Source organism: Palaemon carinicauda, chromosome 32 (genome assembly GCF_036898095.1).
Source record: "Palaemon carinicauda isolate YSFRI2023 chromosome 32, ASM3689809v2, whole genome shotgun sequence".
Classification (NCBI taxonomy): Eukaryota; Metazoa; Arthropoda; class Malacostraca; order Decapoda; family Palaemonidae; genus Palaemon; species Palaemon carinicauda.
In genome coordinates, this window is record NC_090756.1 from 22,910,487 (window position 1) to 22,936,224 (window position 25,738).

A 25,738-nucleotide genomic window follows, 5' to 3' on the forward strand; every position below is an offset into this window, starting at 1 on the left:
AAGAATTAGGAAATGAGAAGGTTTTTTTATTTCCCAACAAGTGGAGAAAATGAGTTAGGCAGTTAGTTTATGAGGGTGACGATATGTAAATTGCAACATGTTGCTAATGGCCTCGGCTTGATGGCATGATATGGTACTTAATTGATTAGTCAATCAAAACTTTCCTTTATCTGTCAAGGCTTTTTTGATAACAGATTGTGCATAGCACTTACCAGAGAAAGCACTAAAAGCTGATGACCCTCGAGGAGAATTAAGTCCACTGTCTGTGTCGGGAGGAGGCGAAGATACGTATTCGGGAGATCTGCGAGTTGGTAGAATGAAAAGTAATTTGTAAATTATTAGTTTAAAGCAGTTGTAACTAACCTACATGTGAAAATGTAATGTACATGTTTTTTATATGATTCTAATCTGGTTAATTATGATTTCATTGTTACGCATCTTAAGTGAAACTTGACTAACCTTTCGACAGACGAGTCTCTTGAGTCATCCATATTTTGTTCATTGAATTCTGGATTGTAATATACCTTCTTCAGAGCTTCTAAAAGAGTAACGCCATCAGTGAAGACACGATAAGTCAGGAGGAAGGTGTTCAAGAAGTCAATGGATAAGAAACGTAAATCGGTCAGTCGTTCCAGAAGCCTTTCGGGAGTAGCGTAACGGATGTGTGGTACCTGAAGGGAAAAGATCGAAGGAATGGTAAACTTCATCAATGATTCTAGTATTTGGCAAATTTATATTATTATTGTGATCGTCAACTAAATATGAATTTGGCTAGTTTGATTGTTTATTTCTACGTTGAGAGGAATATGCTAAATATTCTTTGTTCTTACACATTTAGAAACCCTTGTCCTTTAATAAGAATATAATTTCAGCAAAGCTGGAACTCAGCTGATAAAATTCATAATGAGAAGTCTGTAGTTTCTGATGGATGGTGTTGAAGCCTAGCCCACATTAGTTTCAGCTGCAGAGCAGTAGGCACATACTCTCTGTGTGTAATAAAGCTGGCTGTATTTTACTAAACATTTTGCACTTTCTCTTTACATTGTTTGTGTCTGATTGTAGTGAAGAAACCATGAGTAGGCATTCAAGTTTGCCCTGGTGAATTTGGCTTCAATTGCGGCAGCTTTACGAGTAGGTAGGAGATGTTTCTCTATTTTTGCAGGTGGCATGACTGCTTGCAGTCATCCCCCTGTGATGAGTTCAGGTCCTGGCTGCCTTTGCAGTGGTCTTAGTATGGCAGGAAGAGGAAGAAGAAATGTAAATGGGATTCTTTGGCTACTGGGTCTTCCCCCAAACCTAAGTAATCTTCTGGCTCTTGCTTCTTGCCTTCCAGAGCTTGGACTGATTTGCCTTCTTCTAGAGTTGAGTCCTCTGAAGGAAAAACTGGTGTAGTAGCCGACAATGATGTCTCCAGGGATCTGGCCCTAAGGATCTTGATGCCTGCCTTAGGGATCAGAGGCGTTCTGTCGGCAGAGAAGTTGCTGAAAGTCTTAGCTGACATGAGGACTCCCAGGACTTCTGCTGCTGAGCCTTCCTGGCCTACTGTCAACCTGCAGAGGGAGCACCGGATTTGGTGTTTGTTGACCAATCGTGCCCTGCCAAAGGAGAATATCCTAGATCCTCCCCTCATTGGAGCCGGCAAGGGAATCTTTGATGACGTCTTTTGGCAAGGTGAATGAATGATGTCATCTTTCTCCTCCTCCCAGCCTTGTACAGTACACTCTACCTTGTTGTCTGCTGCTCAGCCCTCAGACACTGCTGGGGGACTTTGTTCTCAGTGTCCAAGTCTGTCACCGTGGATATTACATCCATGATGGTAAGTCTCTGGACATCTTCCTGGATAAGTCACTGCTTGGAAGCTGTTGCGTATTTCACTGCTTCTCAGGACTTGGCAACCCTGAGAATAAGAAGTTTACAGACTTAGTTCTGTCTGGTGCTAGGCTGTCACCTTCTTAGTGCACCAATCAGCTTACCACTAGGACAACTGGGTACTCAAAAGGAGGGATGCAGTAGTCTTCAAGTTTGCGAGGCAGATTGGTCAATGACGGGGACTAGCGATAAGGAACTTGTCAATTCGGCAGAACCCAGCCCTTTTCCCATCCCATAAGGTTGACAGTACTGCAGAGAAGTGGAGGAAGACGAGCCAGATCTCCCTTTTTTCCTTAGGCAGTCATCTTTGAAGGCCCTGGGAGCTTAAAGACCTCCATCAGAACATTCTCACTGACCTCCCTGAAGTTGCCTTTGAAGAAGTCGCCAGTAATATATCTGGCTACCTCATTCTCCTTAAGAGGGGAGGATGGGCACAATGTATTCAACCTATTTCTTGAAATTGACCGTACGTTTCAGACATACAGTATATCCTTTTCGTGCTATATGTCCATCCATGACAGTCTGTCTTTTCGACAGAAACTTATTCCATTACGTGGAAAACTTTTCTCAGGTTGTTAGGAGGTGGATAGGAGTCATCACTTTCACACAGGTCCGATTGCTCTGTCATCACAGGATTTTAAATGAGCCAGCTTGGTTATAGAAACTTCCTCCCTACTGAAGATAAGTCTCCTATTAAAGGACCAGGGTTTGTATCCTTATAGGAATAAATCACAAATATTTATTAAAGTGATTTGTATCGTTCCTAACTATACGAACCAGAGTCATTTAAATTTTACTTTCCACCTCAACCACCCCGCGAGGCCTTAGGGGAAAATCAGAGTGGCTACTCAGTGTGCCGCTGAGTTGGTGAGCTTCCTGCCTACCTGCCAGTAACTACCAACATCTCGTTAGGATTTTTAGTAGCAGAATTACAGCTTTATTGAAATTATACTCTTATTAGAGGACAAAGGTTTGCATAGTTTGGAAAAACGGATTTCGAAGCAAAGCGAAAAATCTATTTTTGGGTGAGATGGCCATGTTTTGTTAACTTATCCACAACTCACTATTCATTGTCTTCCTATTCAGTTTCCTCCTTATTACCAATTATATGATAAGTCTTAATCCCTTATTTTCAATATTAAACTTAGCCGGTGATCATATAGCTGTCAGCTCTGCTGCCCGACAGAAAAACCTAAGGACAAAATACGCCAGCGATCGCTATACAGGTGGGGGTGTACATCAACTGCGCCATCTGTCGAGCAGGTACTCAAGTACTCCATGTCAACACAGAACCAATTTTCTCTCTGTCGTGCCACTGGCAAGACCTACTAAATACGCTGTTACTAACTGGATTTGTTTTCACAACTATTTGGTGAAGTACACTATTCCAGTTTTGAGCTTTCGCTATGCAGGGGTTTTATCTTCATCTCAAAACTTGAACTCGTTTTGGATAGATTTAATTATGGTGACAAAGAGAGTATGGACTCTCTTTCACTTTTAAATGGCCGACCCTTCCCTTAGACGGAAGTGTGTTTAGGTTTTTAGCAATTTTGCTTAACACGTTATAGATCTATATATTTTATATCTCTCCGCCTTTATTAGGCCTCTTCGATTAACTTTCCATTTATTATAAACATGGAAAAATAAATTTTTATGTTTTGTTTATATGCGACCTTTCCTGATAGTAGGCGGTCCTAACTTGGAACCGAAGTTAATCAACGTTGAGCCCGTTATATCGTATTTAGCCTTTAAAGAATTTTAAAACTTTTTAAATTTAATGTTTTATGAAAGAATTTCTTTGATAGTCTCGTACTGTTTTCAAAGATGAACTAACGTTTAGTTTTTTAGACTACGCAGTTGTTGACGTTCAGGACGTTCAACATGCGCTCTATCGTTACGATAGAGAGAGAGTGTATCACGGTTTCACTTTGCAGTAAGAGTAAATCGATTCTGACGTTTCGTTCATTCTTTCTTAGCTTAAATGGTTTAAATTCTAAATTAAAGGAACTTTTTATTTGGAAAACCTTTCAGTTTTTTCCTTTAGCCAAATAACATGTTTTGACGATATATAATAGGGCTCTTCTCTCAGGTGCGAAATCAAGAGAGAAAGAGAGAGAGAGATAGAGACGGAGGGAGAGAGAGGAGAAAAAACGTTCCGTTCAAGCGGGTAACGTTGTTCTCGTGTTACTCTCCTCCCTAGTCGCTGTACGGGGAAGAAGGTAAAACGTTTCTAGGGTTTTATTCTTGTCCCCAGGCTATGTGCGGTGAGAGATTGTAAACGTAGTTTATTTGAACTAGTGTTTAGTCTCTTTTCCAGCCACTGAATTCTTTATCTTTATATATGTTTTCTGTTTTTGCTAGTATTAATTTCGATTTCAGTGAAATAAGTGCAAAACAGAAAATCGAAGTGATAAAGTGATATGCGCAAAGTGTTACAGTGTTGCGTCCGAGGGTTCGTCTGTTCATGCCTGTCGTTCACCTAGTCCGGGACCTCTTGCGAGCTCCTAAGCCCAGGGGAGAAGTAATGTCGAACGACTTATGGGTTCATCAGGCCTTGATCAACGAACAGACGTTTTCCCTCCGTGGTTTCGGGCGTATCTACCCAAGATCGCCCCACCCACACAAAGACGAGAGAGCCCATTTACTTCTCGTCTGCGGAAGAGGTTTCTCGTAAGAAACCTTGGACCAAGGTCTCGCAGCTTATTAAGCGCAAGTCGGTCCCTTCCGCGCAAGTCCAACGGCCCAGGTGTAGCCACTGGGTCAGTTCGGACTCGCTGCAGTCTTCCGATGACTGCACACCTCCTAAGAGAGGCAAAGTGGTACCGCAACAGGCAGTAACACCGTCTGTTGCCGCACCTGCTGCTGTAGACCCTAAGTGGTCTTTGCTACAGTCTATGCAGACACAGTTAGCATCTTTTATGCAGGAGTATCGTGCGGAGAAGGTTGACGCTGCACCCGTTAGCCTACAACCAACCACGGTTGTGCGTACAGTAGACGCTGACGCTACCTGCTCCCGCACTCCGCCTGTGAGAGTTCCACCTCCCATGCGCAGTGTACCCTGCCAGCCGCACGTTGACGTTCACAGACGCACGCTACCCTCCGTTGACGTTCGCGAGTTACCACAACAACAGGAGGGTGGAGTTAAGTTGCTTTGTTTTGACACTGTGCGTCAACCTCCGCAACCCACTGTGGTTACCGCTACTCGCCCGCAGCAGACTAGTCAGTCAGGAGTAGAGGCTTTGCTTCCCCACACAGCTATGGTTGTTGCCAACTCACAGACTGTCAAGCAGTTACATGACGTTGCCTTCTGGTCTGCTACTAATGCACCAGTGCTGTATGTCCTCACGCACCTGTTGTGGTTGACAGTTCAGTTTTTGACAGTTCACAGACTGTCAAGCAGTTACATAACGTTGCCTTCTGGTCTGCTGCTAATGCACCAGTGAGACCCTCACTGAGATAACCTAGCTTTTCTCGGACAAGGTTCCTGTAGATGAGAAAGTGCTGTTCTCCCTCCTACTGATATTCCTTTGAGGACTCTGTCATTTGGAGAGGAGTCTTAAGCTGCTTAGCCTCCTATGGACTTTAATTAAATCATGATGATTTTTTAAAGATCTTTGTCCGGATCTTGTAACTGCTGCTCCTCGTTCGCCTCACGTCAGAACTTACACTAGGCCTAGCTACTTCGAAGCCGTTGTTGTTAAGCTAGTGCTCTCTCGCTCTCCTAGAGAGCGTTACGTTGGCTAGGCGACTGGTTTTTGCACCAGGAGGAGTTTTAGGGATACAGCCTTTGTTTTCCCTTCTTTTTAACTGGCTTATAGAGCGAGAGTCTGATAGGACACGAGAGAAGTTCTCGGCTTGGGAGTTCATGCCTCTGCCCAGGTAGACTTCTCAATTCTGGTAGACTCGCCCTGGTGCCTAGCCAGGAGACGCTCCAGTTGTTTACAGGTCAACTTCTCAACTTTTGTCGAGCCTTTGAAGTTTTGCTGTACTATTATGTCACACATAACAAGGCTTCCAGGGATGGTAAATGGTTCCGCCTCAGTCGCTAACCCCGTCTGTTGCCACACCTGCTCCCGTAGACCCTAAATGGGCTTTGCTGCAAGACATGCAGTCCAAGCTTGCGTCCTTGATAGAGGACTTATATACGGAGAAGAACCTTCTGGCCAACAACCTTCCTACCGGTTGGTTGTGCGCCCTGTTGACGCTGAGGTATCCTACTCGCGTCTGCCAGTTGAGGTGGTTCCTCCACCGATGCGACCCAGTGTGGGTTGCCAGTCGCACGTTGACGTTAAGCGACGCTCGGAGGTGGTTGTTGACGTTCAGTGTGTCACTAGGAAGACGTTCAACAACCAGCACAGGTGACTTGTTGTGACGCAGTGCGTCAACCTCAGCAACCCGGTAGGGTGTTGACTGCACAACCCAGACAGTCTAGACAGTTTCGGGTTGACGCTGTACTTCCTCGCGCACCCATGGTTGTTGACAGTTCACAGACTGTGCAGCAGTGCCATGATATTGCGTCCGGCTCCGTCACGCATCCACCAGTGCGACCGGATTCAGCGAGTCAGACGTTGCCCACTCCGTTGCCGTTTCCTCATCAGTTTCGGATGAGGAACCCTCTGATGAGGACGTTGCTGAACAAGACGATCAACCCCCAGCCCTGCTATCCATCCAGAAGATGCTGAAGAAGGAACGCTGCCCAGTCAGGCTGTGGATGAGTCTGGTAGGGACACTGTCATCCGTGGATCAATTTGTGTCACTAGGAAGACTACACCTCCGTCCTCTTCTATACCATCTAGCTTTTCACTGGAAAAAGGACAAGACGCTAGAAGCGGTCTCGATCCCGGTTTCCGGAAAGATAAAGTCTTGTCTGACTTGGTGAAAGGACTATATCAACCTTAGAGAGGGTCTTCCCCTGACTGTTCAGACTCCCAACCACGTTCTCTTCTCGGACGCATCGGACGTAGGCTGGGGTGCGACATTAGACGGTAGGGAATGCTCGGGATTTTGGAACTCGAGTCAAAGGACAATGCATTTCAACTGCAAGAAGCTACTGGCAGTACGTCTGACCTGGAAAAGCTTCAGGTCTCTCCTTCAAGGCAAAGTGGTGGAGGTGAACTCGGACAACACCACGGCTTTGGCGTACATCTCCAAGCAAGGAGGGACCTACTCTCTGACATGGTACGAGATCGCAAGGGACCTCCTCACCTGGTCAAAAGGTCTAGACATTTCACTAGTAACGAGGTTCATCCAAGGCAACTTGAATGTCATGGCAGATTGTCTCAGTCGGAAGGGACAAATAATTCCAACAGAATGGACCCTCCACAAGGATGTATGCAAGAGACTTTGGGCCACCTGGGGCCAGCCAACCATAGATCTCTTCGCAACCTCAATGACCAAGAGGCTCCCAATATTTTGCTCACCAATCCCGGACCCAGCAGCAGTTCATATAGATGCCTTTCTACTAGATTGGTCACATCTAGATCTGTATGCATTCCCTCCGTTCAAGATTGTCAACAAGGTACTGCAGAAGTTCGCCTCTCACGAAGGGACAAGGTTGACGCTAGTTGCTTCCCTCTGGCCCGCGAGAGAATGGCTCACCGAGGTACTTCGATGGCTAGTAGACGTTCCCAGAACACTTCCCCTAAGGGTGGACCTTCTACGTCAGCCACGCGTAAAGAAGGTACACCAAGGCCTCCACGCTCTTCGTCTGACTGCCTTCAGACTATCGAAAGACTCTCGAGAGCTAGAGGCTTTTCGAAGGAGGCAACCAGAGCGATTGCTAGAGCAAGGAGAACATCCACCCTTAGAGTCTACCAATCGAAGTGGGAAATCTTCCGAAACTGGTGCAAGTCAGTATCCGTTTCCTCGACCAGTACCTCTGTAACTCAAATAGCTGACTTTCTCTTATATCTGAGGAAAGAACGATCTCTTTCAGCTCCCACTATCAAGGGTTACAGAAGCATGTTGACATCAGTCTTCCGTCACAGAGGCTTAGATCTTTCCAACAATAAAGATCTACAGGACCTCCTTAAGTCTTTTGAGACCACGAAGGAGCGTCGTTTGGTTACACCTGGTTGGAATTTAGACGTGGTACTAAGATTCCTTATGTCAGACAGGTTCGAACCGCTACAATCAGCCTCCCTGAAAGATCTCACCTTTAAGACTCTTTTCCTGATATGCTTAGCCACAGCTAAAAGAGTCAGTGAGATTCATGCCTTCAGCAAGAACATCGGATTCTCATCCGAAACGGCTACATGTTCTACAACTTGGTTTTCTAGCCAAACACGAGCTGCCTTCTCGGCCTTGACCAATATCGTTCGATATTCCAAACTTATCGTATGGTTGGAAATGAACTAGAAAGAGTCTTATGTCCTGTAAGAGCTCTTAAGTTCTATTTAAAAACCTTTACGAGGCCCGTCTGAAGCTTTATGGTGTTCAGTTAAGAATCCATCTTTGCCTATGTCAAAGAATGCTTTATCCTATTTTATCAGACTGTTAATACGAGAAGCTCTTTCCCATCTGAATGAGGAAGACCAAGCTTTGCTGAAGGTAAGGACACACGAAGTTAGAGCTGTCGCAACTTCCGTGGCCTTTAAACAAAATAGATCTCTGCAAAGTATATTCGACGCAACCTATTGGAAAAGCAAATCAGTATTCGCGTCTTTTTATCTTAAGAATGTCCAGTCTCTTTACGAGAACTGCTACACTCTGGGACCATTCGTAGCAACGAGTGCAGTAGTGGGTGAGGGCTCAACCACTACAATTCCTTAATTCCATAACCTTTTTTAATCTTTCTCTTGAAATGTTTTATTATTGTTTTTTGGTTGTCCGGAAGGCTAAGAAGCCTTTCGCATCCTACTTGATTTGGCGGGTGGTCAAAGTCATTTCTTGAGAAGCGCCTAGATTAGAGGTTTTGATGAGGTCCTTTAGTATGGGTTGCAACCCTTCATACTTCAGCTCCTAGGAGTCGCTCAGCATCCTATGAGGATCGCGAGGCTCAGTAAGGAAGACGTACTTAAAAAGGCAGAGTAATTGTTCAAGTCGACTTCCTTACCAGGTACTTATTTATTTTATGTTTGTTATTTTGAATAACTGCTAAAATGAAATACAAAATACTTAGCTCATAATAATGTCAACATGTAATGCTGGTCTCTACCCACCCCCCTGGGTGTGAATCAGCTATATGATCACCGGCTAAGTTTAATATTGAAAAATGTTATTTTCATTAGTAAAATAAATTTTTGAATATACTTACCCGGTGATCATATATTAAAGGACCCTCCCTTCCTCCCCAATAGAGACCCAGTGGGCCGAGGAGAAAATTGGTTCTGTGTTGACATGGAGTACTTGAGTACCTGCTCGACAGATGGCGCAGTTGATGTACACCCCCACCTGTATAGCGATCGCTGGCGTATTTTGTCCTTAGGTTTTTCTGTCGGGCAGCAGAGCTGACAGCTATATGATCACCGGGTAAGTATATTCAAAAATTTATTTTACTAATGAAAATAACATATTTCTGAATGCAACCATCTAAATAGTATATCTATAGTCATCCGAAAAGCGTCTATTACTAGAAAGCTCGTTGTTAGTTGTTCGAATAACGGATTTTGAAGCAAAGCGAAAAATCTATTTTTGGGTGAGATGGCCATGTTGTCCTGATGGAAGCTTCTTAAAGACAGCTTTCTAAGGGATATTTGGCTACAGTGATACTCCCAGAGAATTGACCATAGGTCTCCAGAATTCTAACTCCTGGCACGAGTATCCTTAAAATTTTTCTTAAGGATATCGCATAATATGAGGGGATGTATATCTTGATACGACACATAGCAATCTTCACCCCGAATAGCGTTTTTGCGTTGAGGGGGAAGAGTGGCGAAATTGAAGGGGAGCCGTTATGAAGGTTACCCTTCCTCCCCTACTATTACAGGGCTCCAAGATGGCGCTCATTCCTATTTCAGTAGCGCTTTCGCACGGTGTTTCTCCCTGCTTATCTAGTGTTCTAGATACAAATTATTCAAAAAATTTGTGATATCTCTGTATTTTTGTGAAAGTTTCACTAGTTATTGGCACCTGGCTAGAAATTAGTGATTAGATTTTGGGAGAGATCCGGACATGATTAGTGGTGTATATTGTGGATTTCTCACCCCTGTAGGACATTTCTCCAAATGTTGTAGATGTAATTCCTATCAGATGGATAATGTGTCAAGTGGCTTTTGCGGCCTACTGGTTCTATAAAGGACTTCAATTGACTAAATTATCTGTTAATACTGTTTCCTTTTACTTTTATTGTCCACTGAAGAGATTAATAGTAATGTATAGTTTGTACAAGAATCAAGTGGGTAACCTATTAGTTGGTATGCAGTATATCTTTACTGTTAATTAAGGGATTTTGACGAAGGAAAAATCTATTTCTGGGGAGAGACCTGTGATGCCTGGTGAAAAGGGTCCTTCTTTACACTTTTCTGATATAAATCTTCCAAATATACCAGAGAAAGATAAAAGCATGGAATGCAGAGGTTACCACCCTCGCGCGAGCACCTTGTGGGTGTCGTGTATACATCAGGGGCGTGTGAAAACCACTATTCATAGGCTGTCTTCCATTTAGATAATTCCTTCATCAAAGGGAAGGGCCGTAACAGAGGCCCTAGAAACCACACTTGGACCACGCCACCGACACCTAACACGAGCGCCCTCTAGGACATCCTTCTGGTTTGGACATGTTAATTATATACATTACAGTGTAATGTACAATTGGAGTACATGTACAGTCATTGCTTTTCTTATAAAGCTCATGAATTGAATAAACCATTTGATGACTTTATTTCTTTTAAGTAACATTTAGAAGACTTTGTAGCTTTTAAAAAGACCCCAAAATATAATGAAATATCAAGTTGATGATATCCCCTGACTAATGGCTTTACCTTGCAAGAGTTCAGCGTTCGGGAGAACCTGATGTCGATGTCATCCCTGAAGAGCTTGGGGTCGTTCTTTATGAAATGGGGCATCGTTATTGATGACGTGTCGGACATAGACGATCGGAAAAAGTTGTTGAAGTGAACGTTGTCGAGACACTTTGGTGAAAGGAAAGAGAAAATTGGTTATTCCAATATTTACTACTTTCTAAAAAATAAATTAATCATTTACATCTATACATATATGTGGTTATATGTATGTATTAGGATTGTTTGAACGTGTAGTTTACATATTTTTCAAAAAAAATTTCTTCCATTCTTTATCAGTTAGATTTGTTTTATTTTCAATGGAATTTCACTAGATTTATGATGGCTTAATGACCTCACTACTTCCAGTGCTGGTTTGGCCTAGATGTTATAATCTAATTTAATCCAACACTTCTAATTACATAACAGTTTATCCTTCACGCTCGTCTATTAATACATATTCATCTATTCGATTAGTCATTCAGTCACTGTACACGTATAGTACGTATATCTTACATGACTGATGTCACTGATCCAAGCCTGCTTTTCCTGCATCGTGGGAGCGACAAGGTGAATAACGATCGGAAGACCGCTCTTCTGTTCCACCACAATCTTGAAGTCGAGATTCGTTTGTTCCACGGCAAAGTTTGGTCCCATTCCCGAAGCGTCGCTGTTGCTGGCCACTGAGGTGTCGCTGGCGCTGCTGCTTTGAGAGGAGAAGGAACTCACGGTGGAGTCTTGGGAGAGAATGAGGCTTTATTAGTATCTCATAAAAGCTGAAACATGTTAGATAGCAGGAAAGAAAATTATACTTTTCTCGGAATTTTGAAAATTTTATAAATTGGTTAACGAAAGATAGTTTTATTCTGAAAATTTATTGAAAGATAAGTAGGCATGTTTAATGCAAATTTCACATTCTAAAGAGACAATAAATAGATTTACTCTAGATTTATTGAAAGACAAGTAGGCCTATTTGATGCAAATTTCACTTTCTAAAGAATTTTGAAAATATTTTGTTCTGTTCTGGTCATGGATGGCTGAAATATATAGCTTTGGTATTTTCTTTTAGCTTTCATGTTCTATGACTAGTATTTTCACCCTGTGCTTCCTGTGAGGGTTGGTTCATTTATTTTTTGTGTTTTTTAGAGTCTGCCCCATATCATTGGCCTCTACATTTAGTAAATGATAAAGGAAACTACAGTGCTAGTGATGGTAAATTAATGTTTTCTCCAGTTGAAGGGATTCTAATGTTTTGCTCACAGAAGTGACCTGATCTCAACAGGTTAACAATTCTGTAAACAAAGGATTGAATTTGTTGCATCGTTTGACTCCGTACTCACCTTCGTCATCTGCGTGACAAAATTCTTCGCTGGGATCTTCAATGAGCGTAGCATCGTTAAGGGCGATTTTCCCAACCCCTGATACCAGATGTAGCTTGCCAGCAGATGTCCTTGTAGCCATTATGAAATGATTGCTGAGGGAAAAATAAGCAGGACGACTTGAGTGTCACATGAAAAAGATTGATCATCATTTGTCAATGAAATTGTTCCTAAATCATGGGAGTTCTATGAACTTTCCTTTTATCTTATGAAATACTTTATTTGTTTATCTATTTAATATACAATTAACCCTTCTCTATATTATTAAAACTCCCTTTTGCAAAATACACTTGGATGATAAAGATATAGGATAACTAAACTGAAACCTACCTGAAGAGGAAGCATTGCCGTACTGCCTCCTTTTCGCTCTTGAAGTGTCCCAGACGTGTCTTGTTAATAGAAGGAACGTCTCCCAAGATTTGGATCAAGGAACCTGTTCAAATTATTGGGTCGAATTGAGAACTTCATTACTAGATATTTTTTTTATAGGCGGGCATTTGGACGATTAAATCCTTCCATCTTAATGAATGAATATTGTATGCCTTTCCAAGTGGCAGACGAGATACCTTCAATATTATCAGTTCAGTTCATGATTTTTTTTTTATTGCCTTTGTTCCTTTTTGGTTTAATATTAAGGATATTGGTACTACTTGAAGTATAGTTTTGAATATAAAGTGGAATTTGAAAATACTTAAGTAATATCTTCTTTTAAAAAAATAGAAAACATGGATGAACATCCTCTTTTGAATTGATACGTATGGATGTGCTTTTTTTTTTCCTAGCCCAAGAAAGGCTATATTTCCCCATACTGTAATTTAAATGATCTTTTTATTCATTTTCATGAATTGAAAGTGTTTTTACTCTCTTCATAAATTGCTAAAGCATGTTACCTCTTCCATAAACCAAGAGGTACTCCACTACAGTGGCTTTATTTCAGTCATATTTTGTAACACAATAAGCATTATACAGTAATGCTTTATGCAGTTCATAATGACATTATTACAATTACAGCTCCTTGGTGGACATAGTACAGTAGTGCAATTTTACTATGAATTAAACTGACTAAATAACCTGTCTATTTGTTATGTTCATTTACTGGATTCTTCGGATTGTACATTGTAGGAAAGAGATTGAAGTGACTGAGAATCCCATGTATAAAGGGTTCTTGATATCTTTTGATTAAAATTCCCTGTCATAAAGGTCCTTATTAAGATTCCCTGCCCTAAAGGTCCTGATTAAGATTCCCTGCCATAAAGGTCCTGATTAAGATTCCCTGCCATTAAGGTCCTGATTAAGATTCCCTGCCATTAAGGTCCTGATTAAGATTCCCTGCCATAAAGGTCCTGATTAAGATTCCCTGCCATAGAGGCCTTTATTAAGATTCCCTGTCATAAAGGTCCTGATTAAGATTCCCTGCCATAAAGGTCCTGATTAAGATTCCCTGCCATAGAGGCCTTTATTAAGATTCCCTGTCATAAAGGTCCTGATTAAGATTCCCTGCCATAAAGGTCCTGATTAAGATTCCCTGCCATAAAGGCCTTTATTAAGATTCCCTGTCATAAAGGTCCTGATTAAGATTCCCTGCCATAGAGGCCTTTATTAAGATTCCCTGCCATAAAGGTCCTGATTAAGATTCCCTGCCATAGAGGCCTTTATTAAGATTCCCTGTCATAAAGGTCCTGATTAAGATTCCCTGCCATAAAGGTCCTGATTAAGATTCCCTGCCATAGAGGCCTTTATTAAGATTCCCTGTCATAAAGGTCCTGATTAAGATTCCCTGCCATAAAGGTCCTGATTAAGATTCCCTGCCATAAAGGCCTTTATTAAGATTCCCTGCCATAAAGGTCCTGATTAAGATTCCCTGCCATAAAGGTCCTGATTAAGATTCCCTGCCATAAAGGTCCTGATTAAGATTCCCTGTCATAGAGGCCTTTATTAAGATTCCCTGCCATAAAGGTCCTGATTAAGATTCCCTGTCATAGAGGCCTTTATTAAGATTCCCTGTCATAGAGGCCTTTATTAAGATTCCCTGTCATAAAGGTCCTTATTAAGATTACCTGTCATAAAGGCCTTTATTAAGATTCCTTGTCATAAAGGTCATTATTAAGATTCCCTGCCATAAAGGTCCTTATTAAGATTCCATCCCCTAAAGGTCCTAATTAAGATTCCCTGCCATAAAGGTCCTTATTAAGATTCCCTGCCATAAAGATCCTTATTAAGATTCCTTGCCATTAAGGTCCTTATTAAGATTCCCTGCCATAAAGGTCCTTATTAAGATTCCATCCCCTAAAGGTCCTGATTAAGATTCCCTGCCATAAAGGTCCTTATTAAGATTCCCTGCCATAAAGGCCTTTATTAAGATTCCCTGTCATAAAGGTCCTGATTAAGATTCCCTGCCATAAAGGCCTTTATTAAGATTCCCTGTCATAAAGGTCCTGATTAAGATTCCCTGCCATAGAGGCCTTTATTAAGATTCCCTGCCATAAAGGTCCTGATTAAGATTCCCTGTCATAGAGGCCTTTATTAAGATTCCCTGTCATAGAGGCCTTTATTAAGATTCCCTGCCATAAAGGTCCTTATTAAGATTCCCTGCCATAAAGGTCCTTATTAAGATTCCATTCCCTAAAGGTCCTGATTAAGATTCCATTCCCTAAAGGTCCTGATTAAGATTCCATCCCCTAAAGGTCCTGATTAAGATTCCCTGCCATAAAGGTCCTTATTAAGATTCCATGCCATAAAGATCCTTATTAAGATTCCTTGCCATAAAGGTCCTTATTAAGATTCCCTGCCATAAAGGTCCTTATTAAGATTCCATCCCCTAAAGGTCCTTATTAAGATTCCCTGCCATAAAGGTCCTTATTAAGATTCCATCCCCTAAAGGTCCTGATTAAGATTTCCTGCCATAAAGGTCCTTATTAAGATTCCATCTCCTAAAGGTCCGGATTAAGATTCCCTGCCATAAAGGTCCTTATTAAGATTCCCTGCCATAAAGATCCTTATTAAGATTCATTGCCATAAAGGTCCTTATCAAGATTCCCTGCCATAAAGGTCCTGATTAAGATTCCCTGCCATAAAGGTCCTTATTAAGATTCCCTGCCATAAAGGTCCTTATTAAGATTTCCTACCATAAAGGTCCTTATTAAGATTTCAAGCCCTAAAGGTCCATATTAAGATTCCCTGCCATAAAGGTCCATATTAAGATTCCCTGCCATAAAGGTCCTGATTAAGATTCCCTGCCATAAAGGTCCTGATTAAGATTCCCTGCCATAAAGGTCCTTATTAAGATTCCTTGCCATAAAGGTCCTGATTAAGATTCCCTGCTATAAAGGTCCTTATTAAGATTCCCTGTCATAAAGGTCCTTATCAAGATTCCATGCCCTAAAGGTCCTGATTAAGATTCCCTGCCATAAAGGTCCTGATTAAGATTCCCTGCCATAAAGGTCCTTATTAAGATTCCATGCCATAAAGATCCTTATTAAGATTCCTTGCCATAAAGGTCCTTATTAAGATTCCCTGCCATAAAGGTCCTTATTAAGATTCCATCCCCTAAAGGTCCTTATTAAGATTTCCTGCCATAAAGGTCCTTATTAAGATTCCATCTCCTAAAGGTCCGGATTAAGATTCCCTGCCATAAAGGTCCTTATTAAGATTCCCTGCCATAAAGATCCTTATTAAGATTCATTGCCATAAAGGTCCTTATTAAGATTCCCTGCCATAAAGGTCCTTATTAAGATTCCCTGCCATAAAGGTCCTGATTAAGATTCCCTGCCATAAAGGTCCTTATTAAGATTCCCTGCCATAAAGGTCCTTATTAAGATTTCCTACCATAAAGGTCCTTATTAAGATTTCAAGCCCTAAAGGTCCTGATTAAGATTCCCTGCCATAAAGGTCCTTATTAAGATTCCCTGCCATTAAGGTCCTTATTAAGATTCCCTGCCATAAAGGTCCTGATTAAGATTCCCTGCCATAAAGGTCCTGATTAAGATTCCCTGCCATAAAGGTCCTTATTAAGATTCCTTGCCATAAAGGTCCTCATTAAGATTCCCTGCCATAAAGGTCCTTATTAAGATTCCATACCATAAAGGTCCTGATTAAGATTCCCTGCCGTTAAGGTCCTTATTAAGACTCCCTGCCATAAAGGTCTGTATCAGGATTCCCTTTCATAAAGGTCCTTATCAAGATTCCATGCCATAAAGGTCCTGATTAAGATTCCCTGCCATAAAGGTCCTCATTAAGATTCCCTGCCATAAAGGTCCTTATTAAGATTCCCTGTCATAAATGTCCTTATTAAGATTCCCTGCCATAAAGGTCCTTATCAAGATTCCCTGCCGTAAAGGTCCGTATTAGGATTCCCTTCCATAAAGGTCCTGATTAAGATTCCCTGTCATAGAGGCCTTTATTAAGATTCCCTGTCATAAAGGTCCTTATTAAGATTCCCTGTCATAAAGGTCCTGATTAAGATTCCCTGTCATAGAGGCCTTTATTAAGATTCCCTGTCATAAAGGTCCTTATTAAGATTCCCTGTCATAAAGGTCCTGATTAAGATTCCCTGCCATAAAAGTCCTTATTAAGATTCCCTGCCATAAAGGTCCTTATTAAGATTCCATGCCATAAAGGTCCTGATTAAGATTCCCTGCCATAAAGGTCCTTATCAAGATTCCCTGCCGTAAAGGTCCGTATTAGGATTCCCTTCCATAAAGGTCCTGATTAAGATTCCCTGCCATAAAAGTCCTTATTAAGATTCCCTGCCATAAAGGTCCTTATTAAGATTCCATGCCATAAAGGTCCTGATTAAGATTCCCTGCCATAAAGGTCCTTGGTGCCTCTTGACTGAGAATCCTTGGCATGAAGGTCTACTGGTTCCTTTTTACTGTGGGTACCATTTTGTAAGACCTTTGTCTTCCTAGGTAGACGCACAACAACTGTTGGGCTTCACCTTTTCTCACTTTGCTCAGTAATTATATTGTCCCACCCTCTGAGGAGAGGTGGCAACCAAGAAATTGATAGTAGGATCTGACTTTTATTTATTTTTGTGTTATTTTGTAAATTCATTTTCTCTAACATTTATTACTTTTATTCTCCATCAAGGTACTTTTAATTTAGACTGGTGATGTTTCTTATACATTTTTTTTCTAATTAATGAAAATTATCCTCTAATAACTACATTTGATAATTGCAGTGAAGTAATTATGTAATAGTACTGTAATGGTAATAGTAATATTAATGATGATTTTAATTATTAATGATTGAAAATATAGTGATAATGATATTCATAATACTTTCCTATCTTTCTGAGCTTTGTACCTACGGTTTTTGTGACTTGAAAATTGTAATTTGTCTCGCATAATTCTTCCAAAGTCTTTGAGATAAAGTTTCTGATGATACTTAATTATAAAATGTCTTTACCAATGGTCTCTGTGATAACATGACCTTCCAGAAGAGAATAGATTGAGACAAATTTAAAGATGAAGTAGAAAAAAATAACCTGACAAGAGATGATGTAACAAGGTCGTTACTTGTAAAGAGAAAGCTTAATTACGTAACGAGGTTGTAACTCGGAAAGAGAAAGCTTAATTGCGTAACAAGGTTGTAACTTGTAAAGAGAAAGTTTAATTACGTAAATTACGTAACAGGGTTGTAACTCGGAAAGAGAAAGCTTGATTGCGTAACAAGGTTGTAACTTGTAAAGAGAAAGTTTAATTACGTAACAGGGTTGTAACTCGGAAAGAGGAAGCTTGATTGCGTAACAAGGTTGTAACTCGTAAAGAGGAAGCTTAATTGCGTAACAAGGTTGTAACTCGTAAAGAGGAAGCTTAATTGCGTAACAAGGTTGTAACTCGTAAAGAGGAAGCTTAATTGTGTAACAAGGTTGCAACTCGTAAAGAGGAAGCTTAAGTGCGTAACAAGGTTGTAACTCGTAAAGAGGAAGCTTAATTGAGTAACAAGGTTGCATCTCGTAAAGAGGAAGCTTAAGTGCGTAACAAGGTTGTAACTCGTAAAGAGGAAGCTTAATTGCGTAACAAGGTTGCAACTCGTAAAGAGGAAGCTTAAGTGCGTAACAAGGTTGTAACTCGTAAAGAGGAAGCTTAATTGCGTAACAAGGTTGCAACTCGTAAAGAGGAAGCTTAATTGCGTAACAAGGTTGTAACTCGTAAAGAGGAAGCTTAAGTGCGTAACAAGGTTGCAACTCGTAAAGAGGAAGCTTAAGTGCGTAACAAGGTTGCAACTCGTAAAGAGAAAGCTTAATTACGTAATAATGTTGTAACTTGTAAAGAGAAAGCTTAATCACGTAACAAGGTCGTAACTCGTAAAGAGAAAGCTTAATTATGTAACAAGGTTGTAACTCGTAAAGAGAAACCTTAATTACGTAATAATGTTGTAACTCGTAAAGAGAAAGCTTAATCACGTAACAAGGTCGTAACTCGTAAAGAGAAAGCTTAATTATGTAACAAGGTTGTAACTCGTAAAGAGAAAGCTTAATTACGTAATAATGTTGTAACTCGTAAAGAGAAAGCTTAATCACGTAACAAGGTCGTAACTCGTAAAGAGAAAGCTTAATTATGTAACAAGCTTGTAACTCGTAAAGAGAAAGCTTAATTACGTAACAAGGTCGTAACTTGTAAAGAGAAAGCTTAGGTTTACAGTATTAGGATAGAACAGACGAATAAGACTGGCAAGAGCTCAGGGTGAAAGCCAGAGACATTAATCTATAAATTGCTGAGAATCTCTATTGCATTTATACTCGTCAGTGCACTCTCCTCCCCTCCCCCATTGCTCATAAATGCAGCAACCTGCAAAAACAGGATGTGGAGGCCTATGAACATGTTTATCAACAACCTCCTCTTAAATTTTGAGGTGCTTCATTAAAGTGGTCTATTGCTGACGAGAGGAAAGGCCTGAACACTTCATGCTACTAACTTTGTGTAAGGAAAATCAAAAGAAAATGTGTTTATGTAGAAATGCTCTACAGTTTTGTCTGCTCTGGACCTCTTCTTAGAGCCTGTATTTACTCTTTTTCATAGCAAGCTCTCCAAGAAGAGGTCCACTGGCGGACGAAACTGTGGAACATTTTTACATAAACACATATTCTTTTCATTTTCTTTATGTGGAGTACTATATATTAAGTTATCTTTGTGCCAATTGAGATTACATCTGTGATACTACTAAGTCTTTAGAGTAGACATAAACTGGACTTAGAGTGAGGAATTCTCTCTTTCTACAACTGAAGGAAAAGTAATTTTTCAATTGTTTCACCTACGAAAATGGAGCAGTTGGAAGTTATGTTTAGGCAGCATTGCCAAAATAACAAGAAAATTGTGTCCATAATGGAAAATACCTTTTGGTTAAATGAAAGGTGGATTATAAGCACCGGGAAAAATACAAACAAGCGATTGTACGAAATCTTAGCGTGAGACAGAAAACGGCCACTGAACTGAATAGTGGCAAAATTTCTGACTTCTGAGTAACTAAAGGAAAGCATAAGCAAATAGTTTTATTAGACCTAATGAGAAGATATGGGACTGTTCTTCAGGACTGCAAAACAATAGCTGTAATAATTCCTATAGAAAAGAGATAAAGAGCATACAGCCTGTATGAGATACTAGCTACTGGCTAGCAGAATTAAAATGGAGAAACAATGAAGAAGTTTAAGTACATTCCAGACAGGCCTATTGAAAACTAGTAATACTGTAATGATAAAGAAAAAAATCATTCCATGTAACTTAGTACCTAAATTAATGTTGTTGTAATTTTGTAGAAGATGAATAAGAAAATTTGTGTTCAAAGAAAAACATGTAGAAACTTTCTCGAAGATATTGATTTTAAGTTACAGGTTTCAGATTTGACTGTGTATTCAAAATTAGAACTGACTAACAAATAAGATAATTTAAACATGATGCAAATGATGGGCGAAAGTAAATAATAAGGTAAAAGAAACAAACCCTAAGAAACACCACTAAAAGCGAGGAAAGAACCAGATAATTTGCTTGATATAGTGACCGATATGAAGTGGATTGATGAAAAAGTTTTTAAGTATTAACCGACAGAAATTGCCTGACATTTGAGTAACTTGGAAGATGCTCTATGGTACAGAGACAGCAAGCCTAAGGAAAACTGATGAGAAAAAGATGGATGTAGCAGAAATGAGAATGCTTGGGTGGTTGCCTGGAGTGACAAGAAAGGATAGAATTAGGAATGACTACATAAGAGGATCAACAAAGGTTTTGGAAATATCAAAGAAAGTGCAAGAAGGAAGTTTGAGATGGTATGGACATCTACTGAGGAGGAAGGAGGGTCACGATGGGAGGCATACCATGGAAATTTAAATTCAAAGTTCAAGGTAGAAGAAGGGGCAGACCAAAAAGGATATGGAGAGACTGTGTACAGGAGGACTTGAGGGAAAAGGGAATTGGTGAACCAGAGACGCAAGACGGAAATAGATGAAAAAGGCTCGTTCGAATCGGCGACCCCATATAGAAATGGAAATAAGCCGAAGAAGCAAGATGTGAAGAGGTTTCTTAGTAAGGTAGTTCCTTGGACATAGGTCTTTAGTAAATCTTTTTAAGAGTTAAATTCAAAGTGTTTGATAAAATAGAAGTTGAGCAACGTTTTTAATACAGTACTGTACTAGAAGAAAAAGAAGAAGACTGTACTATATATTAGTTCGTTCATTCATTCATTCACATTGGCCTTTTGACTAAATTTCATAGCCCCCACCATGTACATTAGTGATGGTAGGTTGAGGGACAAGATCACCCTCCTTTTCTAAAAGAAAGGATAAAACCATAGAATAGTATGTTGGTGTATTCTCTCAGGAACTGCAGGGATATGATCGAAGGGTTTGCTGGTTTCCTAGTATGTAAAAACCTCGACTAACTTACAGAGCTTGCAAGGAAGGACGTAGGGTGGGAGGGGGATGAGTTGAGAGTAAGAATTGTCCCGGAGATAATGTAATTTTTACAAGTACAGCGGAATATAGCTAAGATTCAGGATAAGAGAGGAACAAATTTAGATTGTTTTGTGTACAGTGCATGTGTATAAGTGTATAAATTACATCATTCATTGTAGCTTACAAAAAAAAAAATAAAAAGAATAAACTAGAATATCTCCCAGAAAATTAAACATTTTCTAGAACTATTGTGTGTTGAAGCAGTTCCACAGATACTTATTAAAACTTATGTGATTTTCATGTAGTACTAAAGAAGGTTTGGATGTTTTAAGAATACTGTATGTCTTGTAACCAATAATTATTTTATAAACTTCTTAGCAGTGTTATTGGACTGGTTAATACCCTCCTTTTAATAATCCTAGCAGTACTGATTCACTTTCCATGATTTAGATTTGATGCTGTAATAACCGGTTTCATAATTGAATAAGTTGCCCTACTGACAGTAAATGAATTGAGGACTCTGTCTCAGATATCTTTTCTTCCATTTTTATTTGCCCTTTAGTTTAAGTCAAATCTCATTGAAAATAACGTAGCTGATATTTAGATCTTGGAGTTTATATCCTATTCTGTTTTGGAAGATGTTTTTGTGTACAATTACCCAAACTTGATAAGCTGTCACTCGTGTTTTTAAAAATGCATTTATCCACATGAGGAAAAACTACAAAATAAAGTCATTTGAAAAGTTATTAAAGGTGAAGTCTGAACAAATACAGGCTATTTAGTCATCCACCCAGTGCTCTGTGAATTTGTTGAAAAGGTCTTGTATCTCTGAATGTTTATAGCCGAGATAAACTTTACACTGTACCACTGTAGATAGATTTAAAATTATTCAAGTACAGCCTTTGATTAGGTCAAGCATAGGGCTTGAATACATTTTGTAACCATTCTTTTAATGGCAACTGTAGATATTTAATACCCTCTATAATATTTTCATCACCATCTGTAAAAAATTATCACAGTCACCATTAAGTGATCCTCAATTTTATGTCTGGTGTTCTGCAGGGCTATGCTCTGGAACTTCTCTGTTTTTAGTCTTCTGGCCATAAGACTGTTAACCTTGAGAATAGATTAATGATATATAGAGATGACTCGCTTCTTATTGTAACTCTTTTTCCCTCGTGATGTGAAACCAGTTTACTGGTATTCAATTTGGAACGGGTATCAGATCAGTAGTAGCCGTAGTATTTTAGGCCGAAATCCACCTAAATAGTGTCATGGATTGTATTTCACATTGTGCTCCTTTTTCTGTATTCGTTGTGCATAGGTGACCACTTAAAGGTGCTGACTTTTGCTAAAAGCATTCTTATCCATAATATTAGGAATATGTTATCTAATACTGCCAGAAATTCAAGTGTCACTTAGGAGGCATCTTGTATCTGTGATGTTAGTGTTGATGTCACATTCCACAATCTATCCATTGTGCAAAAATACTATGAAGATTAGCAAGATTCTTTTCCCAAACAAAAATTTTGATTTACTACATCAAAGATACTCTTCAAGGCCATTTTTCATTGGCTACAATTCCAACGGGAGGTGATGTAGTAAATACTACCCGATGTGCAGTATGGCGAGGGGACACGATATGTCCGACAAGTTACCAGACTTATTTTATTCCTTTTAACATCGAAACTGTTCCACATTCTTCTTGGCAGTTCAAAAGTAATCTGTTCATGTAAGGCTCATGGTGATATTTCTGGGCTCAGACCTGTGCCGCCCAGTAAAATGCTCCTTTAGCACCATTTCTAAGGTATATAACTGCTATATATTACCAGAGAAAAAATTGCCTAGGAATGCCAGGTTGAACCCAGCTCGCTCACCTATATAAGGTGTCGATATAATACTGGGGCGTGATGATTCACAACCAGAGGTCTCGCACCATTTAGATATCTCCTCTTCAAAACCCCCACCACAGCGAGGTGCCGATCAACACTACTACCACTAACCTAACCCACGCCAGTGACGTCACTCCTTTCATAGCACTTGATTAGTGCAGTTCACTTTTTCGGTGTGTGTTTTTTCCCGGATTTACCCAGGATTTATATCATGATGTCGGACTCTAGGCATTTGCTTTGATTCGTTAAGCAAATCTGTGTTTTATTGCTCAGTCTTCCTTTTTTTCTACTTACAGGTAATTCCTTTTTTTCTGCCGTTTGGCCGGTGGATGTTCGTACAGTACACCTTGATTACTAACAGTAACACATTAAGGGCAACAACAATAATCTAACTTGGCCTTTTGTAGGAGACATTAACGTAATGATTCGGTTACAAAAAAAACGGAGGAGGAATAAAACCCGTTTGTCCATTTTTACCGTTCTTTAATGACTTCCGAACAATTATAATCTCCAGATGTCTGTTACAGCTGGATGTGATGGACATAGCAATAAGGGAGTATTTTGAATATGACAAGATTATATCCTACAGTGCTACAAATGATAGAATATATATATATGTATCTTTATGTTTACCTAACTGCCTGTCCATCATGCCTTAGTACATACATACAATTTAAGACACCTGTACAAATGCACTGCTACTTTATGCTTTGAGGTGTTAAGATATGTACTTTTATCACTGGTACATAATGTGCATTTATCTTTATTCAATATTGTTCTATGAAAGATATCATCTTTATTGTCTAATTATTGACTTTCTCAAAACATAAGTTGTTAACAGATTAAATGACCAGGATTTGAACATATACAGTACTACAGTATTTACAAGAAGCTGGAATAGGAAAAACCAGAGAAACATTAAGAGGGGTGAAAACTATTGTATTTGAACCCTATTTTACATTTACCCACTAAATTAATGAAGACCCGAGGGTGCATACGTGTACAGAGTGAAACTGTGACAGATTGACAGACAAGAAGCCGTGGAATTGCAAACTACCGTGTCATGTAGAAATGTGGAAGTGGACAAATATCTATTTCATATTGGGAGTATCTATAGCCAGCACATAAGATAAACTCTTTTACAGAAGAGAGCATGAAGAGGAAAATCTCATCCTTTTCTCACTTAACTTTCACAAAGGTGTAAGGGTGGTTGTGCTGTGAGATCTGAATGTAAAAGTAGTCATAAAAAACAGCTGGAGGGGATAGCAGGGTGCAAGAACTAACGCAAAATGAAAGAGAAGTAAATCTTTTGAAAATGCACCCTAGAAGGGTATGATTAAAATCTTTTCCTTTTTCTCACTTGACTGTCACAAAAGTGTAAGGGTGGTTGTGCTGTGAGATCTTAATGTAAAAGTAGTTATAAGAAAATGCTGGAGGGGTTAGCAGGGTGCAAGAACTAACACAGAATGAAAGATAAAGGTGGGCATACAAGATGAGGAGTCATTAGAGGCACAAGTGGTTATCCTTTTAATCAAGTGAATATGAATGTAAATCTTTATTGCAGAAGAAGAATGGTATGAAGACAGACGCATGTATTAATAATACAATAAGGCTTGTGAACTAAAGGTTGAATAGAATTAAAGCCCTGTCCACATGATCGAGCGTGCTCGACTGATAAACGGTGATACCAGACCGCAGTAGGTAGTGAAAACGATGGTTGATAACGTCAGAATTGGGAAAACCACAGACAGGGATCTAGCAGCACTATTTGATACCAGATCCCTGCCTGTAGTTTTCTGGCTTCGACATCATCAACCTTCATTCTCACAACCTATTGTGGTCTGTCATCACTGTTTGCCCATCAATGCTCGATCGGGTAGACAGGGCTTTAGTGTTACAGAAGTAGGAGTAGATAGGGATTAGAAATTTGAAGTTTAGGTATTCTGTAGGCATTCAGAATTATATAGAGAATATGAAGAATTGAAAGTTATAGTAAATAAATATTTTATCCAAGTTTATTTTAAGAGACTTCTACAGACAACGACAGGAGTTAAGTACGATGAGAAACCCTGATGAACTAATGGACCTTATAATGAAAGTTGTGACGGAAGATATGCTGTCAAAAGATAAGGCAGTTTTACATGAACAAATACATTTCAATTGACACTACTAGTGTTGATTGTAAAGACGCAGAGTAGACGGATGCAGGAGTTTATATGAATGACTTATATTCTAAAATACTTGGCATTGTTTTAGAGTATATTAAGATATAGTATGAAAAGTTGAAAAATGGAAGAGGCACCTGGTTGACAAGGTCACAAACAAGACGGAAGATGGACAGTGGATATGCTTTTGTGTAATTTAAATCAGTAAGAAAGACTTTGTTTGTGTTAGTGTATAAATAAAAAAAGGGAAGAAGAAAAGAATAGTTTGTTTGTATATTTGGAATGGGAAAATTATAAGCTTAAAAATTATGACAATTGGAGATATAACTTGATAAAATCAGAACAAAAGCACCATATAAGAATCATTTTAATAAGGCAACAGGTTATGGTTTAGAGGTGAATGTCTCTGTTACTCCAAAGGTAGGAGTAGAATCAAGACATTTTAGTCTAAGCTGTAATCAAACAAAAGACTTTTTTTATAGTCATTGATCAATAGGGAAAGAGGAAGTATCAAATCCCTGGACTGTGCTATTATGATGTTTTTTCTCTGTGGGAAATATTAAGACAGAATTCATATTTTTATGGTGATTATGTAAAGTGAACAATA

The 25,738-nt window shown here is 39.6% G+C and overlaps 1 protein-coding gene across 1 annotated transcript in view; it reads right to left on the reverse strand.

Moving 5' to 3' along the window:
• Window positions 1-25,738, reverse strand: part of LOC137625532 (ras-specific guanine nucleotide-releasing factor 2-like) — a 100,065-nt gene that overhangs the window by 39,153 nt on the left and 35,174 nt on the right. Inside the window, exons 10-15 of the mRNA XM_068356441.1 lie at window positions 12,518-12,620; window positions 12,149-12,282; window positions 11,325-11,545; window positions 10,791-10,940; window positions 460-671; window positions 213-301 (exon numbers count right to left, since the gene is read on the reverse strand). Coding sequence (XP_068212542.1) covers window positions 213-301; window positions 460-671; window positions 10,791-10,940; window positions 11,325-11,545; window positions 12,149-12,282; window positions 12,518-12,620 — 909 coding nt within the window. The remainder of the gene's footprint in view (window positions 1-212; window positions 302-459; window positions 672-10,790; window positions 10,941-11,324; window positions 11,546-12,148; window positions 12,283-12,517; window positions 12,621-25,738) is intronic.